This window comes from Salvelinus namaycush, chromosome 3 (genome assembly GCF_016432855.1).
Source record: "Salvelinus namaycush isolate Seneca chromosome 3, SaNama_1.0, whole genome shotgun sequence".
In the NCBI taxonomy this organism is placed as follows: Eukaryota; Metazoa; Chordata; class Actinopteri; order Salmoniformes; family Salmonidae; genus Salvelinus; species Salvelinus namaycush.
Window position 1 is genome coordinate 54,625,722 of NC_052309.1, and position 18,699 is coordinate 54,644,420.

Consider the following 18,699-nt stretch of genomic DNA (forward strand, 5'->3'; position numbering starts at 1 on the left):
TCCATAATGACAAAGCAAAAACAGGTTTTTAGATTTTTTTTTGCACATTTATTACAAATAAAAAAATGAAATATTAAATTTACATAAGTATTCAAACCCTTCACTCAGTACTTTGTTGAAGCACCTTTGCCAGCGATTACAGCCTTCTTGGGTATGACGCTACAAGCTTGGCACACCTGTATTTGGGGAGTTTCTCCCATTCTTCTTTGCAGGTCCTCTCAAGCTCTGTCAGGTTGGATGGGGAGTATTGCTGCACAGCTATTTTTAGGTCCCTCTAGAGATGTTCGATCTCCATAAAGACCTTATTGGTGGAGTGTTCCAGTGATGGTTGTCCTTCTGGAAGGTTCTCCCATCTCCACCGAGGAACTATAGAGCTCTGTCAGTGATCATCGGTTTCTTGGTCACCTCCCTGACCAAGGCCCCTCTCCACCAATTGTTCAGTTTGGCTGGGTTGCCAGCTCTAAGAAGAGTCTTGGCGGTTCCAAACTTCTTTCATTTCAGAATGATGGAGGCCACTGTGTTCTTGTGGACATTCAATGCTGCAGACAATTTGTGGTACACTTCCCCAGATCCGTGCCTCGACACAATCCTGTCTCGGAGCTCTACGGCCAATTCCTTCGACCTAATGGCTTGGTTTTTGCTCTGACATGCACTATCAACTGTGGGACCTTATATAGACAGGTGTGTGCCTTTCCAAATCATGTCCAATCAATTGAATTTACCACAGTTTGACTCCAATCAAAAATAAACATCTCAAGGATGATCAATGGAAACAGGATGCACCTGAGCTCAATTTCGAGTCTCATAGCAAAGGGTCTGAATACTTGTGTAAAAATATATTTTTATTTTTAATACATTTGCTAAAATTTCTAAACTGTTTTTGCTTTGTCATGGGGTGTGTAGATTGATAAGGATTTTTATTTATTTAATCAATTTTAGAATGAGGCTGTAATGTATCAAAATGTGTGAAAAAATAAAGGGATCTGAATACATTCCGAATGCACTGTACCAGACACTTTGTGGAAAGGTGAAGGAAAACAATTAGCTAGTGGTGGACTATGGTTTTACTTAGCTAGAGCCGACTGTCTGCTTTTTGTCTTACATATGAGCGTTGCTGGCTCACAAGTAATTAGCTAGCTAGCTAACTTTAAGTAGATTCCACTCAACTCAAGGTATAGTATAGCTATTTAATTTATTTCCCAATTACTTCACTTATGTATCAAGTCCCAAATTGTTTGGCGCTTACTGTTCAAGTCAGCCATTAACTAATCAGAAGCGCATCTGTTTGACGTCATGCATCCAAGAATACTCAACCAATAACACGCCAACAAGGGCAAGCATTTGTTAGTTAGTCCCTCAGTCCCTCCAAGGTAAGGCCAGATTTCCCTTAATCATATCACAATCAACATTTACCAGTAGAATGTGGACACAAATATAATAATTTTTGGTATTAAAATAGTTTGAAATATGTTTTAGAAAAATGTAAATTAGGTGATCATTCATTAAATATGTGCACATTTGAACATCACGCAAATACATTTTTCTAGACACTGGATGAAGTCAGCCTAAATAGGACACTCTGGGACCAGACCTGTCCTGAGCAGATTGAGGATAAACACTTTTTCATCTTTCTATCTGTAAAATACTGAAGACATTTTCCCCCTACATTTTTTATCTAGAAAAGAATGTATACAACATATCAACATTTTCCCTCTGGGAAAGTCTTGAGAATATATCTAAGGATAACCACACACAATTTTGTGAATGTAGATGCTTTTGAAGCTGAAAAAAATATGTTGGCATGTGGGAAGAGTCTGACTTTCAGGAAATGACCGTTAAAGACAAGTAGACAGACTTTTTATTACCAAACGCCAAATGCCTATTTAAAGCCAATCGCTATCTCTTTAAAGTAAGTTACTAAATATAGTCCAGTTTGTAACACTCTATGAAATGGGCTATTAAATGATGTATGATTAAATGTAGTGAGCTTTGAAATGATAGATTTATGTCCATTTAAAATTCATGAACATTTTGATGATGGTAGTATGATAAACAAAAGAAAATATACATTTAGGCCTACATTAAGTTTTTACATTTGTATGTTTACTTTTTGAAAGAACTACAATTAAGGGAAAGGGAAATACCAAAAATGTATAATGCTTATGGTGCCTCGCCATGAGCAAAGATTATGGATATACTGACAAGATACATCTCTCCGCCCTAACAATGGGAGTTGTTGTCCACAAAGCGGCAAGGCAGGTTGTCCTCCCGCCTATCCTTTCTTTGGATTGGTGGATACATCTGATTATTGTACTTTTTTGAATATTCGATGACGGTTGTTGATGTCAACCACCAGTATTCAATGGTGAGGGATGTCGGCCTAAACATCAGCTCCACAGGTAACTTCCACAAAGCTGTGAACGATCTGAGAGACAAGGCAAGAAGGGCCTTTCTACGCACTCAAAAGGAACATCAAATTCAACATACCAATTAGGATCTGGCAAAAAAATACTTGAATCAGTTATAGAACCCATTGCCCTTTATAGTTGTGAGGTCTAGGGTCCGCTCACCAACCAACAATTAACAAAAAGGGACAAACACCAAATTGAGACTCTATTGAATTCTGCAAAAATATCCTGTGTACAAAGTAAAACACCAAATAACACATGCAGAGCAGAATTAGGCAGATACCCGCTAATTATGAAAATCCAGAAAAGAGCTGTTAAATTCTACAACCACTTAAAATGAAGTGATTCCCAAAACGTCCATAACAAAGCCATCACCTACAGAGAGATTAACCTGGAGAAGAGTCCCCTAAGCAAGCTGGTCCTGGGGCTCTATTAATAAACACAAACAGATCCCACAGAGACAGCAACAAGTTTATACCCAACCAAATCACAAGAAAACAAAGAGATAATTACATGACACATTGGAAAGAATTGACAAAAAAACTGAGCAAACTAGAATGCTATTTGGCCCTAAACAGCGAGTACACAGTGGCAGAATACCTGACCACGGTGACTGACCCAAAAGTAAGGAAAGCTTTGACTATCTACAGACTCAGGCCGCCGTAGGCAGACCTGGCTCTCAAGAAAAGTCAGGTTATGTGCACACTGCCCACAAAATTAGGTGGAAACTGAGCTGCACTTCCTAATTTCCTGCCAAATGTATGACCATATTAGAGACACATATTTCTCTCAGATTACACAGACACACAAATAATTTGAAAAGAAATCCAATTTTGATAAACTCCATTATATATTGTGTGAAATACCACAGTAGCAAGATTTGTGACCTGTTGCCACAAGAAAAGGGAAACCAGTGAAGAACAAACACCATTGTAAATACAACCCATATTTATGTTTCCCTTTTGTACTTTAACTATTTGCACATCGTTACAACACGGTATACAGTCATAATATGACTTTTGAAATGTCTCTATTCCTTTAGCACTTTGTGTGTGTAATGTTTATAGTTTATTTTACTTCTGCGTATTATTGTATTTCACTTCCTTTGGCAATGAAAACATGTTTCCCATGCCAATAAAGCCCTTTGAATTGAATTATGTTATGCTACTAGCCTCATGCCAGACATGAATATGTATAGCCATCTCGAGACAACCCCGATATAAAGTGTTTTCATCCATACAAAAACGTATAACGCCACCTGCTGGGCGAAACAACGAAAAAACGCCACCTGCTGGAGGAGATAGATTTTCCGCCGAGTTGGGCATCTCTTCCTTTTCCTCTCTGTCATAAGTGACCAATCTAAAGTTTCTCGACACGCCTCTAAGCCTGCCCACCTGAAAATCCAATCTAGAAAAAAAGAGACATTTAAACCCAAAGGTGCCAAGATATTGAAGGCAGCGCCATCTCGCGCACAATGAGGCTAGGTGTTGGCCCCCATTGTCATTGCACATAGTCACCGTGAGAGGGTTCAATGACGTCACACTGATGCGACGGAATATACCACATGGGAACTGTGTGTGTCAATAAAAAACGTATCCTCTGTTTAATTTCCCTTTGGACAAGCGTTGAGAATAAGCTTGAAGGTTTATTTTGTATTGCGTGTTTCTATAGACCATGCTCCACGACCATCCTCCGGTGAAGATATTTAAGCCGGGATCTCCTTTTTTTCCGTTTTGACAAGGCTGGGATGCTGCTACCTAGAAAGTGAAATGCATCGGTACCAATATACGTGCAAAGGAAACATATTCCTATTTACCAGGCGAAGTCTCAATTTATTAACCAACTTAGACAGCTTCATAATCCTGTCTTTATAGGTAAATTGGATAAACCAAATCAAAAGTGCCTGCAATAGCCAACTCTAGCATATTAAACCCCCCACAAAAAACTTTCCTGAACCAACACTTCCACTTCCCCCCACCTTCTTGCTCTCATTTTCATTATAACTACTTTGAGGAAAAATGTACTTACTATGCCTTTGATATGTGGTTGTCCCACCTAGCAATCTAACTTTAAGTCGCTCTGGATAAGAGTGTCTGCTAAATGACTAAAACAATATTGCAATAGTGTGCAACTGCATCACGCAATTTAGGGCAATGCTGCATACGCAGGAACGCCTCACCCTGAGCATCTTCATGTTCGTGACACTTTTTATTGTGGGGCAAAAGGGAAATAATAATTTTGTTATCAGTTTTCACACCTGCCTCCTTGCTAGGTAGTGGGAGTGACACCGGTAGACAATGTCCTTCGCTCCCACCTGCTTGAACACCCTCACCGTAGTTAACAGAACTGCGGGAAACCACTGTCTATTAGTCGCCCCCTCCTCCCTTTAGCACAACAGGCGGGAGGTTTGGACGACACCATGTGCTAGCATGCTTGTTAAATTTAAAAAGTTAGGACATGATGTCGCCCCGCCTTCCAACTGCTGTGTGCCGGAGAAAACCGTGCCTGACAGGCGGGGGCGAAGGACACTGTCTACCGGTTGCCCCTGCCTCCCGCTAACACAGGAGGCTGTGGCGATACTGGGTTAACTAGCTAGCTTGCTAGTTAGGGACACCGTGTGCTAGCACACTGTGTCGCTCGCACCTGTTGTGTACCGGACTAGCTGGCTAAGCTAGCACACAGTGTCCTTCGCCCCCTCCTGCCCTCGCCGTCGTTAACAGAACAGAATGACACTGTCTACCGGTGTATGGCTAGCTGGCTACAGTTGTCGGCCCCGCCCCTTTTTCTCTGATGTTTCTCAGCAGCTGGCACCCAACTATACTGGAGCGCTCCCGCTTGTCCTAGTTTACAAATTGCCCAATTAGAAGTGTAAAGAGGTGATGCGCACATGCAGGAATGCCCCGAATTGAAGACTGCAATTGCACCCTTATCAATGTTCATAGCTAAACGTGTGCAAAACATAAATTAAACCGCTTTCCAGACGCAGGTCTTTGATTGGATATTTTGCCTAACAGTAAAGATCAAATCATAGCAGGGATGTAATTACCGTAGACTCACGTAATAGTTCCAAATTGTATGCTCTCCATACTTTTTCTGAATAAATCAGACTGTGATACCAATTATTGGTATACAGTTTGAAACAAAGCACTGCAAAAACTTGTAAAGTTCCCTTACAAGGCAGAAAGTTTAATACAATTACATTTGAGCTTAGTCTACCGGTTGTCTGTGCAGTTGGTCATTCAGGGGGTCAAAATTTGAGACAAAATATCCACAGGGAAATATTAATTACCTGCTAGTGTAACGGATGTGAAATGGCTAGCTAGTTAGCGGGTACGCGCTAGTAGCGTTTCAATCAGTTACGTCACTTGCTCTGAAACCTAGAAGTAGGGTTGCACCTTGCTCTGCAAGGGCCGTGGCCTTTGTGGAGCGATGGGTAACGATGCTTCGTGGGTGTCAGTTGTTGATGTGTGCAGAGGGTCCCTGGTTCGCGCCCGTGTCGGGGCGAGGGGACGGTTTAAAGTTATACTGTTACACTAGCTAGGACACTGGCACACAGTGCCCCTGCCTGCCGAGCACTGCTTTCCCACAGTTATTTTAAAGTTACAGCGAGGGTAATCACTGCCCGGTAACCCCACATGAGAGTTGGGTTGGCTATGCTAGCTACACTACATGACAAAAAGTATGTGGACACCTGCTTGCTGAACATCTCATTCCAAAATGGAGTTGGTCCCCCTTTTGCTACTGTAACAGCCTGCATTCTTCAGGGAACGCTTTCCACTAGATGTTGGAACATTGCTGCAGGGACTTGCTTCCATTCAGCTACGAGCATTAGTGAGGTTGGGCACTGATGTTGGGCGATTAGGCCTGGCTCGGAGTCTGAGTTCCAATTCATCCCAAAGGTGTTCGATGGGGTTCAGGTCAGGGCTCTGTGCAGGCCAGTCAAGTTCTTCCACACCGATCTCGACAAACCATTTCTGTATGGACCTCACTTTGTGCACAGGGCATTGTCATGGTGAAACAGAAAAGGGCCTTCCCCAAACTGTTGCCACAAAGTTGGAAGCACAGAATTGTATGATTTCCCTTCACTGGAACTAAGGGGCTTATTTATTTACATTTTTTATTTAACTAGGCAAGTCAGTTAAGAACAAATTCTTATTTACAATGACAGCCTAGGAACAGTGGGTTAACTGCCTTGTTCAGGGGCAGAACGACAGATTTTTACCTTGTCAGCTCGGGGATTTGATATAGCAACCTTTCAGTTACAAGTCCAACGCTCTAACCACTAGGCTACCTGCCGCCCCAACTAACCTGGTCTCAGCAGCTTTATAAGTTCTTGATTCAGGGGAAAAAGTGTATCTTATAAATAACAATAATAGATTTATTTATATAGCGCTTTTCATTACAAGTAGTATCTCAGTAGCCGTTATACCTTGGCTAGCAGAAAGGGTTGGAAGCAATTTTTCAACGAATCTTTTCTTGCTGATACTTTATGAATGTCTGTGTTCAGTTACAGATGGGTCCCCCCAAATTTGGGGGGGGGGGGATATTCAGAATGTTTTGTATCTAGTGAGAACTGAGAAATGCCTCTTGCTTGTGTGTAGATCTTTGTTTTGGTTGTACTGTGTGATGCACCGTCTACTTCTACATGTAGCCGAGGCAGAGTCGCATAGAAACCACTAGTTCCTGCAAAGATGTTGGGAAATGCAAGATGTCTAGCAGCTAAAATGGCAAGGCAACTCTTACTCGGAGCAAAACAAGGATTTTATTATCTTTCTGAATATTCTCTGGTGTTTGGAGAACCACCTGCAACTGAACACCGACATTTTATAAGTCACACTTTTCTTCAGAATCAGGAACTAAGAAAGTATTGCCAAGACAAGGTTAGCTGTTTGGAAGGATTCACATATCACCACCGTAACGATGTGTAGCTTCCAGTCGACACAGCCTTATGGAGGGCCCAGAAACATGGGTTCGAACCCTAATCGGTAACATTGGTGCTGTGACCCAGGTGGGTCTCTTCGAGGAGGAGAAGGTAAAAGGGGAGGGGGGTGACGTGTAACTTCTTTTGATGGTTAACTTTGTTTGTTCCTCAGCGTTGCGTGGACAGGTTGAGAAACAGCAGATCTAGGCTACTGGAGAAGTACCGCCAAATGGGAGAGAGTCAGCACTGTGACGCCAAAGGCCAGGAGGTGATTGAGGAAGAGTGGAACGCACTCCAGTCAGACAACTGAGGGCTTCCCTCCCTTTGCAGTAAAGACTGCATAGGAGAGATGAGGGTTTATTGTCAGTTGGCTGTGCATGACAGTTAATCATGTAGCTAACACGACTCCTACATAGAACAAATCTACAGCTAATCCTACATGATTAACTTATGTAACGTGACATTACATAAGGCAGATGTATTGATATTAGTTAATTGTTTTATAATCCTTCTATCTTCCCTACAAAGATGTAGTGTCATGAAGGAGTATGATGAACTGGCAGTGTTTGAAGAGATCCAACAGGAGCTCATGTCTCAAGGTAGTTTAATTTCCCAAATTAATGTTGCCTGAATGCATTACACACACATAGAAAACGGGATGAAACCCCCAAAATGTATGGTTCTCACTGTGAATAATATGTACTGTATTTTATCTTTATACAGCGCTCTACATCATTGATGAAATTGGGAAAAGTATGCAGTTTGAAGAGTTGTATGTGAATTCAGTTGTGGAAGAGATGGTCGGGGAAAGGGAAATCATATATCATGTGTAAGTGTTTCAATCTCTCAGAGATGTGCCTTTGCCCCAAACTCACTAATATGCTTTTGTACTTGCTCAGATTTTGTCATAGTTTAGACTGTAAACCACTCTGACTGTGTGACTGTCTTCTTTTTTAAAAGAAGTTCATACCCAAATAATGTTGTTGACTCGTCCTATACTCTTATCTGTGGCAAAAACATCAATTGGAGAAAAAAGACACTTAAAAAACCCCACCTCAAACTTGAATCTCAAATAAGACGGTTTCAAAAATGCTTGCTATTTCCTATGGAGTACAATGTTGTACTCCTGAGGAGGATGAGCTGGCCAATCAGCAGTCTACTCGCGTTAATACTTTTAATAAGCCAAATACAGAAAACCTGAAAAATTGGAAGGAAAACAATTTCACTCATATTGTAATAAATTATAGGTCATATTTCATAGAAATCTTCAAACACTGGACAGTTACTTTAAAATATACCAACCTCCCAAACCAAGATGCCCTTTTTACACTGAATAAAAATATTAACGCAACATGCAACAATTTCAAAGATTTTACAGTTCATATAAGGAAATCCGTCAATTGAAAAAAAAAATATTAGGCCCTAATCTATGGATTTAACATGACTGGGAATACAGATATGCATCTGTTGGTCACAGATATCTTTTTTTTTTAAAGGTAGGGGCCTGGATCAGAAAACCAGTCGGTATCCGGTGTGACCATCATTTGCCTCATGCAGCGCAACACATCTCCTTCACAGAGTTGATCAGGCTGTTGATTGTGACCTGTGGAATGTTGTCCGACTCCTCTTCAATGGCTGTTCGAAGTTGCGGGAACTGGCACATGCTGTTGTACACGCTGATCCAGAGTATCCCAAACATGCTGGGTGGGTGACAATGGGTGACATGTTTGGTGAGTATGCAGGCCATGGAAGAACTGGGACATGTTCAGCTTCCAGGAATTGTGTACAGATCCTTGCCACATGGGGCTGTGCATTATCATTCTGAAACATGAGGTGATGGCGACGAATGAATGGCACGACAATGGGCCTCAGGATCTTGTCATGGTATCTCTGTGCATTCAAATTGCCATCAATAAAATGCTATTGTGTTCATTGTCTGTTGCTTATGCCTGCCCATACCTTAACCGCTCTGCCACCATGGGGCACTCTGTTCACAATGTTGACATCAGCAAATCACTCACCTACACAACGCCATAGTCTGCCATCTGCCTGGTACATTTGAAACCGGGATTCATCCGTGAAGAGGATACGTCTCTACTTCTCATTTGTGCAGAAATCCTTAGGTTGTGCAAACCCACAGTTTCATCAGCTGTCCGGGTGGCTGGACTCAGACAATCACACAGGTGAAGAAGCCAGATGTGAAGGTCCTGGGCTGGCGTGGTTATACGAGGTCTGAGGTTGTGAGGCCGGTTGGATGTTGTAAAATGACGTTGGAGGCAGTTATGGTAGAGCAATTAACAATACATTCTCTGGTAACAGCTCTGGTGTACATTTCTGCAGTCAGCATGGCAATTGCACGCTCCCTCAAAAGTTGAGACATCTGTGGCATTGTGTGTCAAAACTGCACAGTTTAGAGTGGCCTTTTATTGTGCCCAGCGCACCTGTGTAACGATCTTGCAGTTTAATGAGCTTCTTGATATACCACACCAGCCAGGTGGATGGGCTATCTTTGCAAAGGAGAAATCCACACTAAAAGGGATGTAAATAAATTTGCGCACAAATTCTGAGAGGGATAAACTTTTTGTGCATATGGAAAATGTCTGTGATCTTTTATTTCAGCTCATGAAACATGGGACCAACACATTACATTTATATTTTTGTTCAGTATAGTTGGGCATTTTCTGTTGTCCTGACCACTGATATTCCTCACAATCATTTTAAGTAGGGCACTTTTTTCTTTTCTATGCTCATGGCTGATTGATGTCTTATCAGCGTTTGTTCATCTCGTCTCCAGCAAAGGAACATGACCGCAGAGGTGCTGCAGTGTCTGTTGGAGAGGAGGGTAACAGAACACATGGAGGACTGTCACCAAATCCCCATCTTCTCCATGGCCTCCAATACAGACAGCTTGCCTAAACTCATAAGCCACCTGACTGACTGGGTTGAACACTTGGATGCATCCCAAATGGCACCCTAATCCCTATATAGTGCCTTATGGGCCCTGAATTTATATTTTCTTTCCTATGGGCCCTGGTCAAAAGCAGTGTTCTATAAAGGGAACGGGGTACCATTTGGGACGTATGAAGACTGTTTATCATAATGAATTGTTTGGGACGTCAGCCAGGCCATAATACGACACTTACCCAGTATCACTACTGGGCTCCCTCCACTTACCATGTTAAACATTCCTAATGTATTCATCTAATAAAACCATCATATTTTGAGATGAAGTATTAAGGGGTCCTTCACTAGAACTGGAAGTAGCACCGATTTATAGAATTGTTCATTTAAGGTGTCAAAGCAATATCCCTTTTCTTCAATGGTTATGTATTGACTATCAAATACTTGAATGCAGAGTACAGTGACTATGTGGACACTGACTGAATCTTCATTAATCCTTTTATAAAATGTCAGTTGACCATGCTTGGATACTATCTGAAATAAAATCATGCTGAACCACTCATTTAAGAAACATTTATTTTGTCATACAGTGACTGACATGCTTCCATAATGTTGACAAATGACTGACAGCCTTCATACATTAACCTTATTTTCAGATACAGTAAAATACAGAAGCATTTGCAACACTGACAAATTGCAGCAAAGCAGTAGTTCAATATTAAATTACTGTTCAAAGCGGCAGAAACTCATACAACAGTCTCAATGATCACTGACATGTCCAAACTGGGCAATGACTTCAATCAGTGCCTATACTTTCCCTCAAATTAAAACACTTTCCATTTGTTCACATTTTCAATGTAGAGGGGGATGGTGTCTTACTGAAATTAGTTTGGTTTGTGAATTTTTTTATACACAGCTTGTTGAATCTATTCATTCCAAACATTAATTGCATTTGACAAAGCCACTGAGGTCCTCCAGGAACTTGATGTATTCGTGATGCTCCATGGCAGTGCTCAGCTCGATCAGTTCGTCAGCAAACGTGTTGTCAACCCCCCGGTCAGCCAGGAAGTCCATGAGGTGGTCATACAGGGCCTGAGGTAAACCACAAAGTAAAGGCCAGTGAGAACTTCAAAATTAAACCGTAACCATCCGCAATGGTGATCTGCAATATAATATGGGCTCCCGAGTGGCGCAGCAGTCTAAGGCACTGCATCTCAGTGCTAGAGGCGTCACTACAGACCCTGGTTCGATTCCAGGCTGTATCATAACCGACCGTGATTGGGAGTCCCATAGAACGGCGACCATTTGGCCCAGCTTTGCCCAGGTTAGGCCGTCATTGTAAATAAGAATTTGTTCTTAACTGACTTGTCTAGTTAAATAAAGCTTAAATAAAATAAGCCTGTCACCTTAACCGTCGTGGGAGTAGGTTTGCAGTGTCTGGAGACTAATACACCTCATAATTCCTGGTTACAACTCATGTTGCTTTCTAAAAAGTGTGTCACAATTATACCAAAGCTGCATTAAGACCAATATTGAATATTGTAGGCAGTCAAGTCATCATTGACACTCAGAAGTATTTGAAATTATATTTAATTTGCAGACAGATGGACCAAGACACAGTACTTACCCAGTCCAGAGAGTCTGTGTTGAGTGTGTAGGCGGTCTCCTTCCACTCTACATCTCCCTCAGGCTGGAAGCTGACCTCACGGATGGCAAAAATATCACTCTCCTCTTCCCCTTCACCATGGATTGCCTGGAAAATGTATTTAGCCTAACATTGTCAGATATATTGCTTATTAACAAAATGTGGTAAGAAACAAAGCAATAAAGCCTTTAGTGATTAGCAACTGAGGGGGCATGCTTCCCAATTATTTTGATAAAGATTGTAGGATAACTTACCTCATCTTCAGGATAATGGCAGTCAAACACCAAGGAATGTTTTTCCGCCTGTTTCGTCACCTCGACAACGAAGTTCGGTGAAGACACAATATCTGGCTTTAAGGAAACAAAATACACATGGTTCAAAACCTAAACAATGTAACAGTGCAACAGGTTCAGTGCAGTGTGTGTCCAGTTCGGAAAAGACAGTACAAAGAGGTTTACCTCATTCTCTGCAGACTTCTGTCCCTGTGCTTGTTCAGCCTCCTCTTCAAACTTAGGGGGAATACTGTTGTTGACGTTGAATGTGACGGTCACTCTAAGTAAAAGGACGAGGGGTCAGACAATGTAGTCGCTTATAGAAAATGTAGTTCAAATAAATTTCAAATAATGTTAACTGGGTTCATTTTGTTCAGTTATGGATTTATTAATACAACATCTAGGTTAATTATTAGTCAAATAAAATGTCTGCATGGATTGTATCAGTACCGGTCATTTACTAATCTACTTGGTGTAGCAGGCAGGTATAAACTAATATCGAGATGGCCTTACTTTTCTCCAGAAATTGTCCTAATGAGTTTGGCTTCTGTGCCGTTCTGCTGTAGCTCCCACCCTCCAGACATCTTGGGAAGAGTATTGCTTTTCTGGATCTTCTTCTCTTCTTTGATTTCATCCGAAAGGAAATTTCCAAAGGCTTTGTCTCCTGAAACCGAGCAATTATATAGGATCTTAGAACAGAAGATAAGTCAGTATTAGCTACATGCTAGTCATATATAGCGTTGGAGTGCTAGAGGCCTGACTACAGACCCTGGTTCGATCCCAGGCTGTATCACAACTGGCCGTGATCGGAAGTCCCATAGGGCGGCGCACAATTGGCCCACCGTCGTCCTGGTTAGGGGAGGATTTGGATGGGATAGGCCGTCATTGTAAATAAGAATTTGTTCTTAACAGACTTGCCTAGTTAAATACAGGTAAAAAATGTATATACACACTGTCCCATAGATTATGACCAACACCTATACATTGCACCCACCAATGTTCCATTCCCATGGTCACATGTGCCTTGAATTACACACAGGTCCAGATGTAGATGCCATCAAGGATAACTAGCCAGCTAACATCACTTTCAATAGTTACTGATCTTTTCAGCCTTCCGCACCGCTCTAGAACAAGCAGTCTTAACCGATAAACAAACTAGCTATGAATATGACTAGTTACGGATAGATGTACACAGACGAATGTTCCAACCATTGGGTGAAACGCATTGGTGACATTTCTGTTGCCAATTTCGTCCAACCTGTCAGCTAACGTTACACGACAACGGTTAAATAAACTATGTCCATGTTTTGCATGCTGGTCGCAGCTATTCCTCCATTGCTTTACATACAGGTAACTATAGTAATTATATTCAACAAGTCCAAGTTGAGGCCTATTTAGCAGGTTAGGAGAGCATTTTCACTAACACTAACCCATTTCCAACCTTAACCTAATTATTCTGACCTGCTGCGAAAATATAGCCGTATAGAAGTGGCGTGTTTCTAGGGAATGTCATATTTAGTTAGCAGCTAGATAGCTAGCGTACTCGCAGTAGATACTTAATTTAGCTAGTTATTACCTTCTGTGTGTAGTGATCCACATCCACACGACACAGGAGTAAATCCTTTTGAACTGAAGAGTTTTGGTCTGTATATCGATGCTGCCCCGTTATGGCTCATCATCCAGAGAGACCGGCTGAAAGGCCGTATTGTTCCGGAGTTTGGAGAACATAATGTCGATCTCGTAAGAGGCTGGAGAGTTCGGGCCGAAAACATTGTGGTTGTAGAAATTCGAACTGCAGTACTCACCGCTCGGGAAAGAGACTTTAGCATGGTTATATATTGGTAAATTTGACTAGATAAGAAAATACAACAGTTAGATAAACCCAGAGTTTCAGTTACCCACTACTGACGTTACGGACAGATTACTGCCTGAGAAAACACGTGGGAAGGACAACCTGACCTCCTCAAACTTTGAACCGGAAGTGGTCCCAAGGTCCAGCCCACTGAGGTTTTGCAACGTTTTTTGTCATCTTTTGCGGGAAAATAATAGGTATTAAAATATCTTAAATATTGGACCCTTTTCCCCCCAATTTTCGCCGAAAATGACATGCCCAAATCTATCTGCCTGTAGCTCAGGACCTGAAGCAAGGATATGCATATTCTTGATACCTTTTGAATGGAAACACTGAAGTTTGTGGAAATGTGAAAATAATGTAGGAGAATATAAAACATTAGATCTGGTAAAATATGATACAAAGAAAAAACATGCATTTTGTCATTTTTTTAACCTTCATCATCTTTGAAATGAGAGAAAGGCCATTATATCACTTAGGAGTCTAGGCGCAATTTAGATTTTGGCCATTAGATGGCAGCAGTGTATGCGCAAAGTTTTAGACTGATCCAATTAACCATTGCATTACTGTTCAAAATGTTGTCAAATTGGTCAACTGATACATTTTCAAGTACATAACTATAGAGAACATTCAACAATTATATGGCAATATGAAATTTAAGTTTATACACTCCCAGGAATGTCAATGATGGATAATTAGCTTCTACGGAAAAGACACAAACCTTCATTTACATTTACATTTAAGTCATTTAGCAGACGCTCTTATCCAGAGCGACTTACAAATTGGTGCATTCACCTTATGATATCCAGTGGAACAACCACTTTACAATAGTGCATCTAACTCTTTTAAGGGGGGGGGGGGGGGGGGGGGGGGTGTAGAAGGGTTACTTTATCCTATCCTAGGTATTCCTTAAAGAGGTGGGGTTTCAGGTGTCTCCGGAAGGTGGTGATTGACTCCGCTGACCTGGCGTCGTGAGGGAGTTTGTTCCACCATTGGGGTGCCAGAGCAGCGAACAGTTTTGACTGGGCTGAGCGGGAACTGTACTTCCTCAGAGGTAGGGAGGCGAGCAGGCCAGAGGTGGATGAACGCAGTGCCCTTGTTTGGGTGTAGGGCCTGATCAGAGCCTGAAGGTACGGAGGTGCCGTTCCCCTCGCAGCTCCGTAGGCAAGCACCATGGTCTTGTAGCGGATGCGAGCTTCAACTGGAAGCCAGTGGAGAGAGCGGAGGAGCGGGGTGACGTGAGAGAACTTGGGAAGGTTGAACACCAGACGGGCTGCGGCGTTCTGGATGAGTTGTAGATGGGGGGGGGCAGACACAGCAGGGGTTCAAACTATAGAACCCAGTTCCTACATTTTAATTTAAAAATGTATTTTATCAAACAAAACTTTTGTTGTTGTGCACTCTCCTCAAACAATAGCATGGTCTTTTTTCACTGTAATAGCTACTGTAAATTTGACAGTGCAGTTAGAGGGGGGGGGGACCGATCCCGTAGAGGTAGAGAGGAATAGGAAGAGAGAGGCCCAACTCTGCGGAAAATCTGTCTCCCTCCAGCAGGTGGCATTTTTTCATTGTTTCGCCCACCAAGCAAAGAGTTTTTGTATGGTCAATGAGAGTGTCGAATTTGGTCAACAAAGAAATGTATCTAAGGTTTATTTGATAAAAAAATAAGTTTCGTAATGCTTAAGTTGTTATGAGTGTACTGATATAAGTAGAACACGTGACATCCCAGCAGCTTTGAGAAAAAACACTTTATATCAGAGTTGTCTCGAGATGGCTATGCATATTAATAGCATGAGGCTAGTAGCATAGCATCTCTCTCCACTGAATACAGGCAATTGACGTCAACAACCCTCATCAAATATTTAAAATAGGAGTAAAATAATGACATGTATCCACCAGTGGCGTGCCGTGGGCCTGGGGCCTGGGCCTTCAGTGAGGTACTACACAGTCCCACCCGAATTAATCCACCTCATTATGATGCCATGGCTCTAGAAACTATACATTTAGACAGAAACGCAGTATAACCAGGCGTTGCGTCACCTTGAAATTGACAAATTGACATTTTTGGGTAAACAGTGTTTACCCAAAAACATGACACAATCAATGAGTCTTTTCAATATTTCCCTTCACCTTTTCATTGTGCAGCTCCGTTGCCCTGCGCGTTTGTTCTTTGAGCTGTCGATCCACTCCGGTGTCCCCAAAAGTTTTCAAAAGCACCATTGCTTGTTAGTGCCCAGCCGTACTTTGGTGTCTCGTTGCTGCCTTGGTTAGACAACTCAAGTTTGCAAAGCCAGTGTGGCTCCAAACACCAAATCGATCACTTGCAAATAATAGGCATTCCCAGCAGTACAGTTTGCAGTGCTTCTCGGAGCCAAGGAGCCTGTGAGCCATTGACAGCGCTCGTAGTTGAAACTTTGAAAGTGGCGAGCGAACGAAGCACTTTCCCGCCTGTGACAGGCTTTGTGGCATCGGGCGACCTCTCCTTACAATGTCTAACTTTTCTTGAAAAGTTCGTCTTGAGAATGGCGTTATAATTATATCCTCGACCAAATCGATATCTTCTCCTCCTTCCGCCATTGTGGGTTGAAAAAACAGCTTAGTAGTACGCGAATTAATTCGTTTATCAAATTCAGTTTCCTAGATCTCCATAGGACCTGCCTCTCAATATTGGTAATCCAATCAAAAGACGTGCACGCACTACGCCTGCTAGCTGGCTCCTGTGTAACACTGGAGCCAGCCAGAAGGCGTACAATAGCCAACTCCAAAGCTGATTGGTTGACACAAAATTTTCATTTCCATTCACTATAAGCTACAAGCGCCCGCACTGTTGATTCTGAAGGCCTGAGGGCAGATTTTAGACCCCTGGCAACACATGATGGCTGAATATGATTGGATAAAAGATCTAACATAAAGACCAGCCCTCAAAATCTCAACCTGGGGCAGGAAGCAGTGCAACCAAGAGGAAAGCTATGAAATGAAGAGTATAACTCTTACTCTGGGGAATAATTTAATACATATTTGTGGGAAAATATATTTAAAAAAAATATATATATTCTGATGATGTTTAGGCCAGCAGAGAAGGCCTTGCAGGCCCTGACGGCCCACCACTGGTATCCACCAATCCAAAGAATGGAAAGGCGGGAGCTAGACTGCCCACCTTTCCGCTTTGCCCATTGTTAGGACGGAGAGACATGTATCTTGTCAGTATATCCATAATCTTTGATATTAAAGATGTGCTATGCGGAAATCGCTACACCATTTCCTGGTAGCTACAATTCTAATAGTTCTCCTAATTTGAGTTTATGTGACAAAACAAGCAAGAGAATCATTCTACCAACTAAAACACTGTGAATTATTTTTTCCATAACCAAAATTTTTTGTATTTTCAGTTGTTTGAAGCCGGTGTACAAAACCAAAAGTAAAATAAGCAAAAAATGAAACTTAACAACGAGAAGCATAGACATAGCGCTCATAGAACAGATCTACCGCTTCTTAGACTTGCTTTCAATGAGAATGCCAGATCTATAACTGTGAATTTGGTCAGTTCGTACAAAAAAATTACATATCGCAGCTTTAATAGTTAATACATACAGCGCCTTCAGAAAGTATTCCTTCCCAACTGACTTATTCCACATTTGCTGTGTTACAGCCTGAATTCAAGATGGATTAAATGAATTGTTTCTCCACACCCATCTACACACAATACACCATAACGACAAAGTGAAAATATTTTTGGGGTCCATTTTTGTATATTTTTTGAAAATTAACCACATAGGTATTCACACCCCTGAGTCAATACTGTAGAAGCACCTATGGCGGTGATTAAAGCTTTGAGTAATCGCCATATCTACAGTGGGGCAAAAAAGTATTTAGTCAGCCACCAATTGTGCAAGTTCTCCCACTTAAAAAGATGAGAGAGGCCTGTAATTTTCATCATAGGTACACTTCAACTATGACAGACAAAATGAGGGGGAAAAATCCAGAAAATCACATTGTAGGATTTTTAATAAATTTATTTGCAAATTATGGTGGAAAATAAGTATTTGGTCACCTACAAACAAGCAAGATTTCTGGCTCTCACAGACCTGTAACTTCTTCTTTAAGAGGCTCCTCTGTCCTCCACTCGTTACCTGTATTAATGGCACCTGTTTGAACTTGTTATCAGTATAAAAGACACCTGTCCACAACCTCAAACAGTCACACTCCAAACTCCACTATGGCCAAGACCAAAGAGCTGTCAAAGGACACCAGAAACAAAATTGTAGACCTGCACCAGGCTGGGAAGACTGAATCTGCTATAGGTAAGCAGCTTGGTTTGAATAAATCAACTGTGGGAGCAATTATTAGGAAATGGAAGACATGCAAGACCACTGATAATCTCCCTCGATCTGGGGCTCCACGCAAGATCTCACCCCGTGGGGTCAAAATGATCACAAGAACGGTGAGCAAAAATCCCAGAACCACACAGGGGGACCTAGTGAATGACCTGCAGAGAGCTGGGACCAAAGTAACAAAGCCTACCATCAGTAACACACTACGCCGCCAGGGACTCAAATCCTGCAGTGCCAGACGTGTCCCCCTGCTTAAGCCAGTACATGTCCAGGCCCGTCTGAAGTTTGCTAGAGAGCATTTGGATGATCCAGAAGAAGATTGGGAGAATGTCATATGGTCAGATGAAACCAAAATATAACTTTTTGGTA

The 18,699-nt window shown here is 41.9% G+C and overlaps 1 protein-coding gene and 1 long non-coding RNA gene across 3 annotated transcripts; one reads left to right on the forward strand and one right to left on the reverse strand.

The window, feature by feature from the left end:
- Window positions 1-6,705: 6,705 nt before the first annotated feature.
- On the forward strand, window positions 6,706-8,159 carry LOC120032651. The gene is made up of 3 exons (XR_005473848.1): window positions 6,706-7,597; window positions 7,858-7,928; window positions 8,053-8,159. It is a non-coding gene; the product is annotated as an uncharacterized LOC120032651 (long non-coding RNA).
- Window positions 8,160-10,788: 2,629 nt separating this feature from the next.
- LOC120032640 (complement component 1, q subcomponent binding protein) lies at window positions 10,789-14,110 on the reverse strand. Of its 2 annotated transcripts, none has more exons than XM_038978825.1 (6): window positions 13,724-14,110; window positions 12,661-12,811; window positions 12,334-12,427; window positions 12,130-12,225; window positions 11,858-12,001; window positions 10,789-11,322 (listed from the first exon to the last, which is right to left on the reverse strand). In XM_038978825.1, exons 1-6 carry the CDS (start codon window positions 13,974-13,976, stop codon window positions 11,173-11,175), a joined length of 888 nt encoding a protein of 295 aa, XP_038834753.1. In that variant the 5' UTR covers window positions 13,977-14,110; the 3' UTR covers window positions 10,789-11,172. The 2 variants fall into 2 exon arrangements, with proteins under 2 accessions (XP_038834753.1, XP_038834761.1); XM_038978833.1 differs by having other exon boundaries at window positions 11,858-11,983; window positions 13,724-14,109.
- Window positions 14,111-18,699: the final 4,589 nt, after the last annotated feature.

What these genes read in the sequence shown, in the direction of transcription:
- LOC120032640 (XM_038978825.1), bottom strand. Translation starts at nt 13,976, where the DNA reads ATGCTAAAGTCTCTTTCCCGAGCGGTGAGTACTGCAGTTCGAATTTCT. An exon ending in TGGATCACTACACACAGAAG is followed by an intron (nt 12,812 to 13,723) that starts GTAATAACTAGC and finishes GCTCGGTTTCAG; the next exon opens with GAGACAAAGCCTTTGGAAAT. An exon ending in GCCATTATCCTGAAGATGAG is followed by an intron (nt 12,002 to 12,129) that starts GTAAGTTATCCT and finishes TGACAATGTTAG; the next exon opens with GCTAAATACATTTTCCAGGC.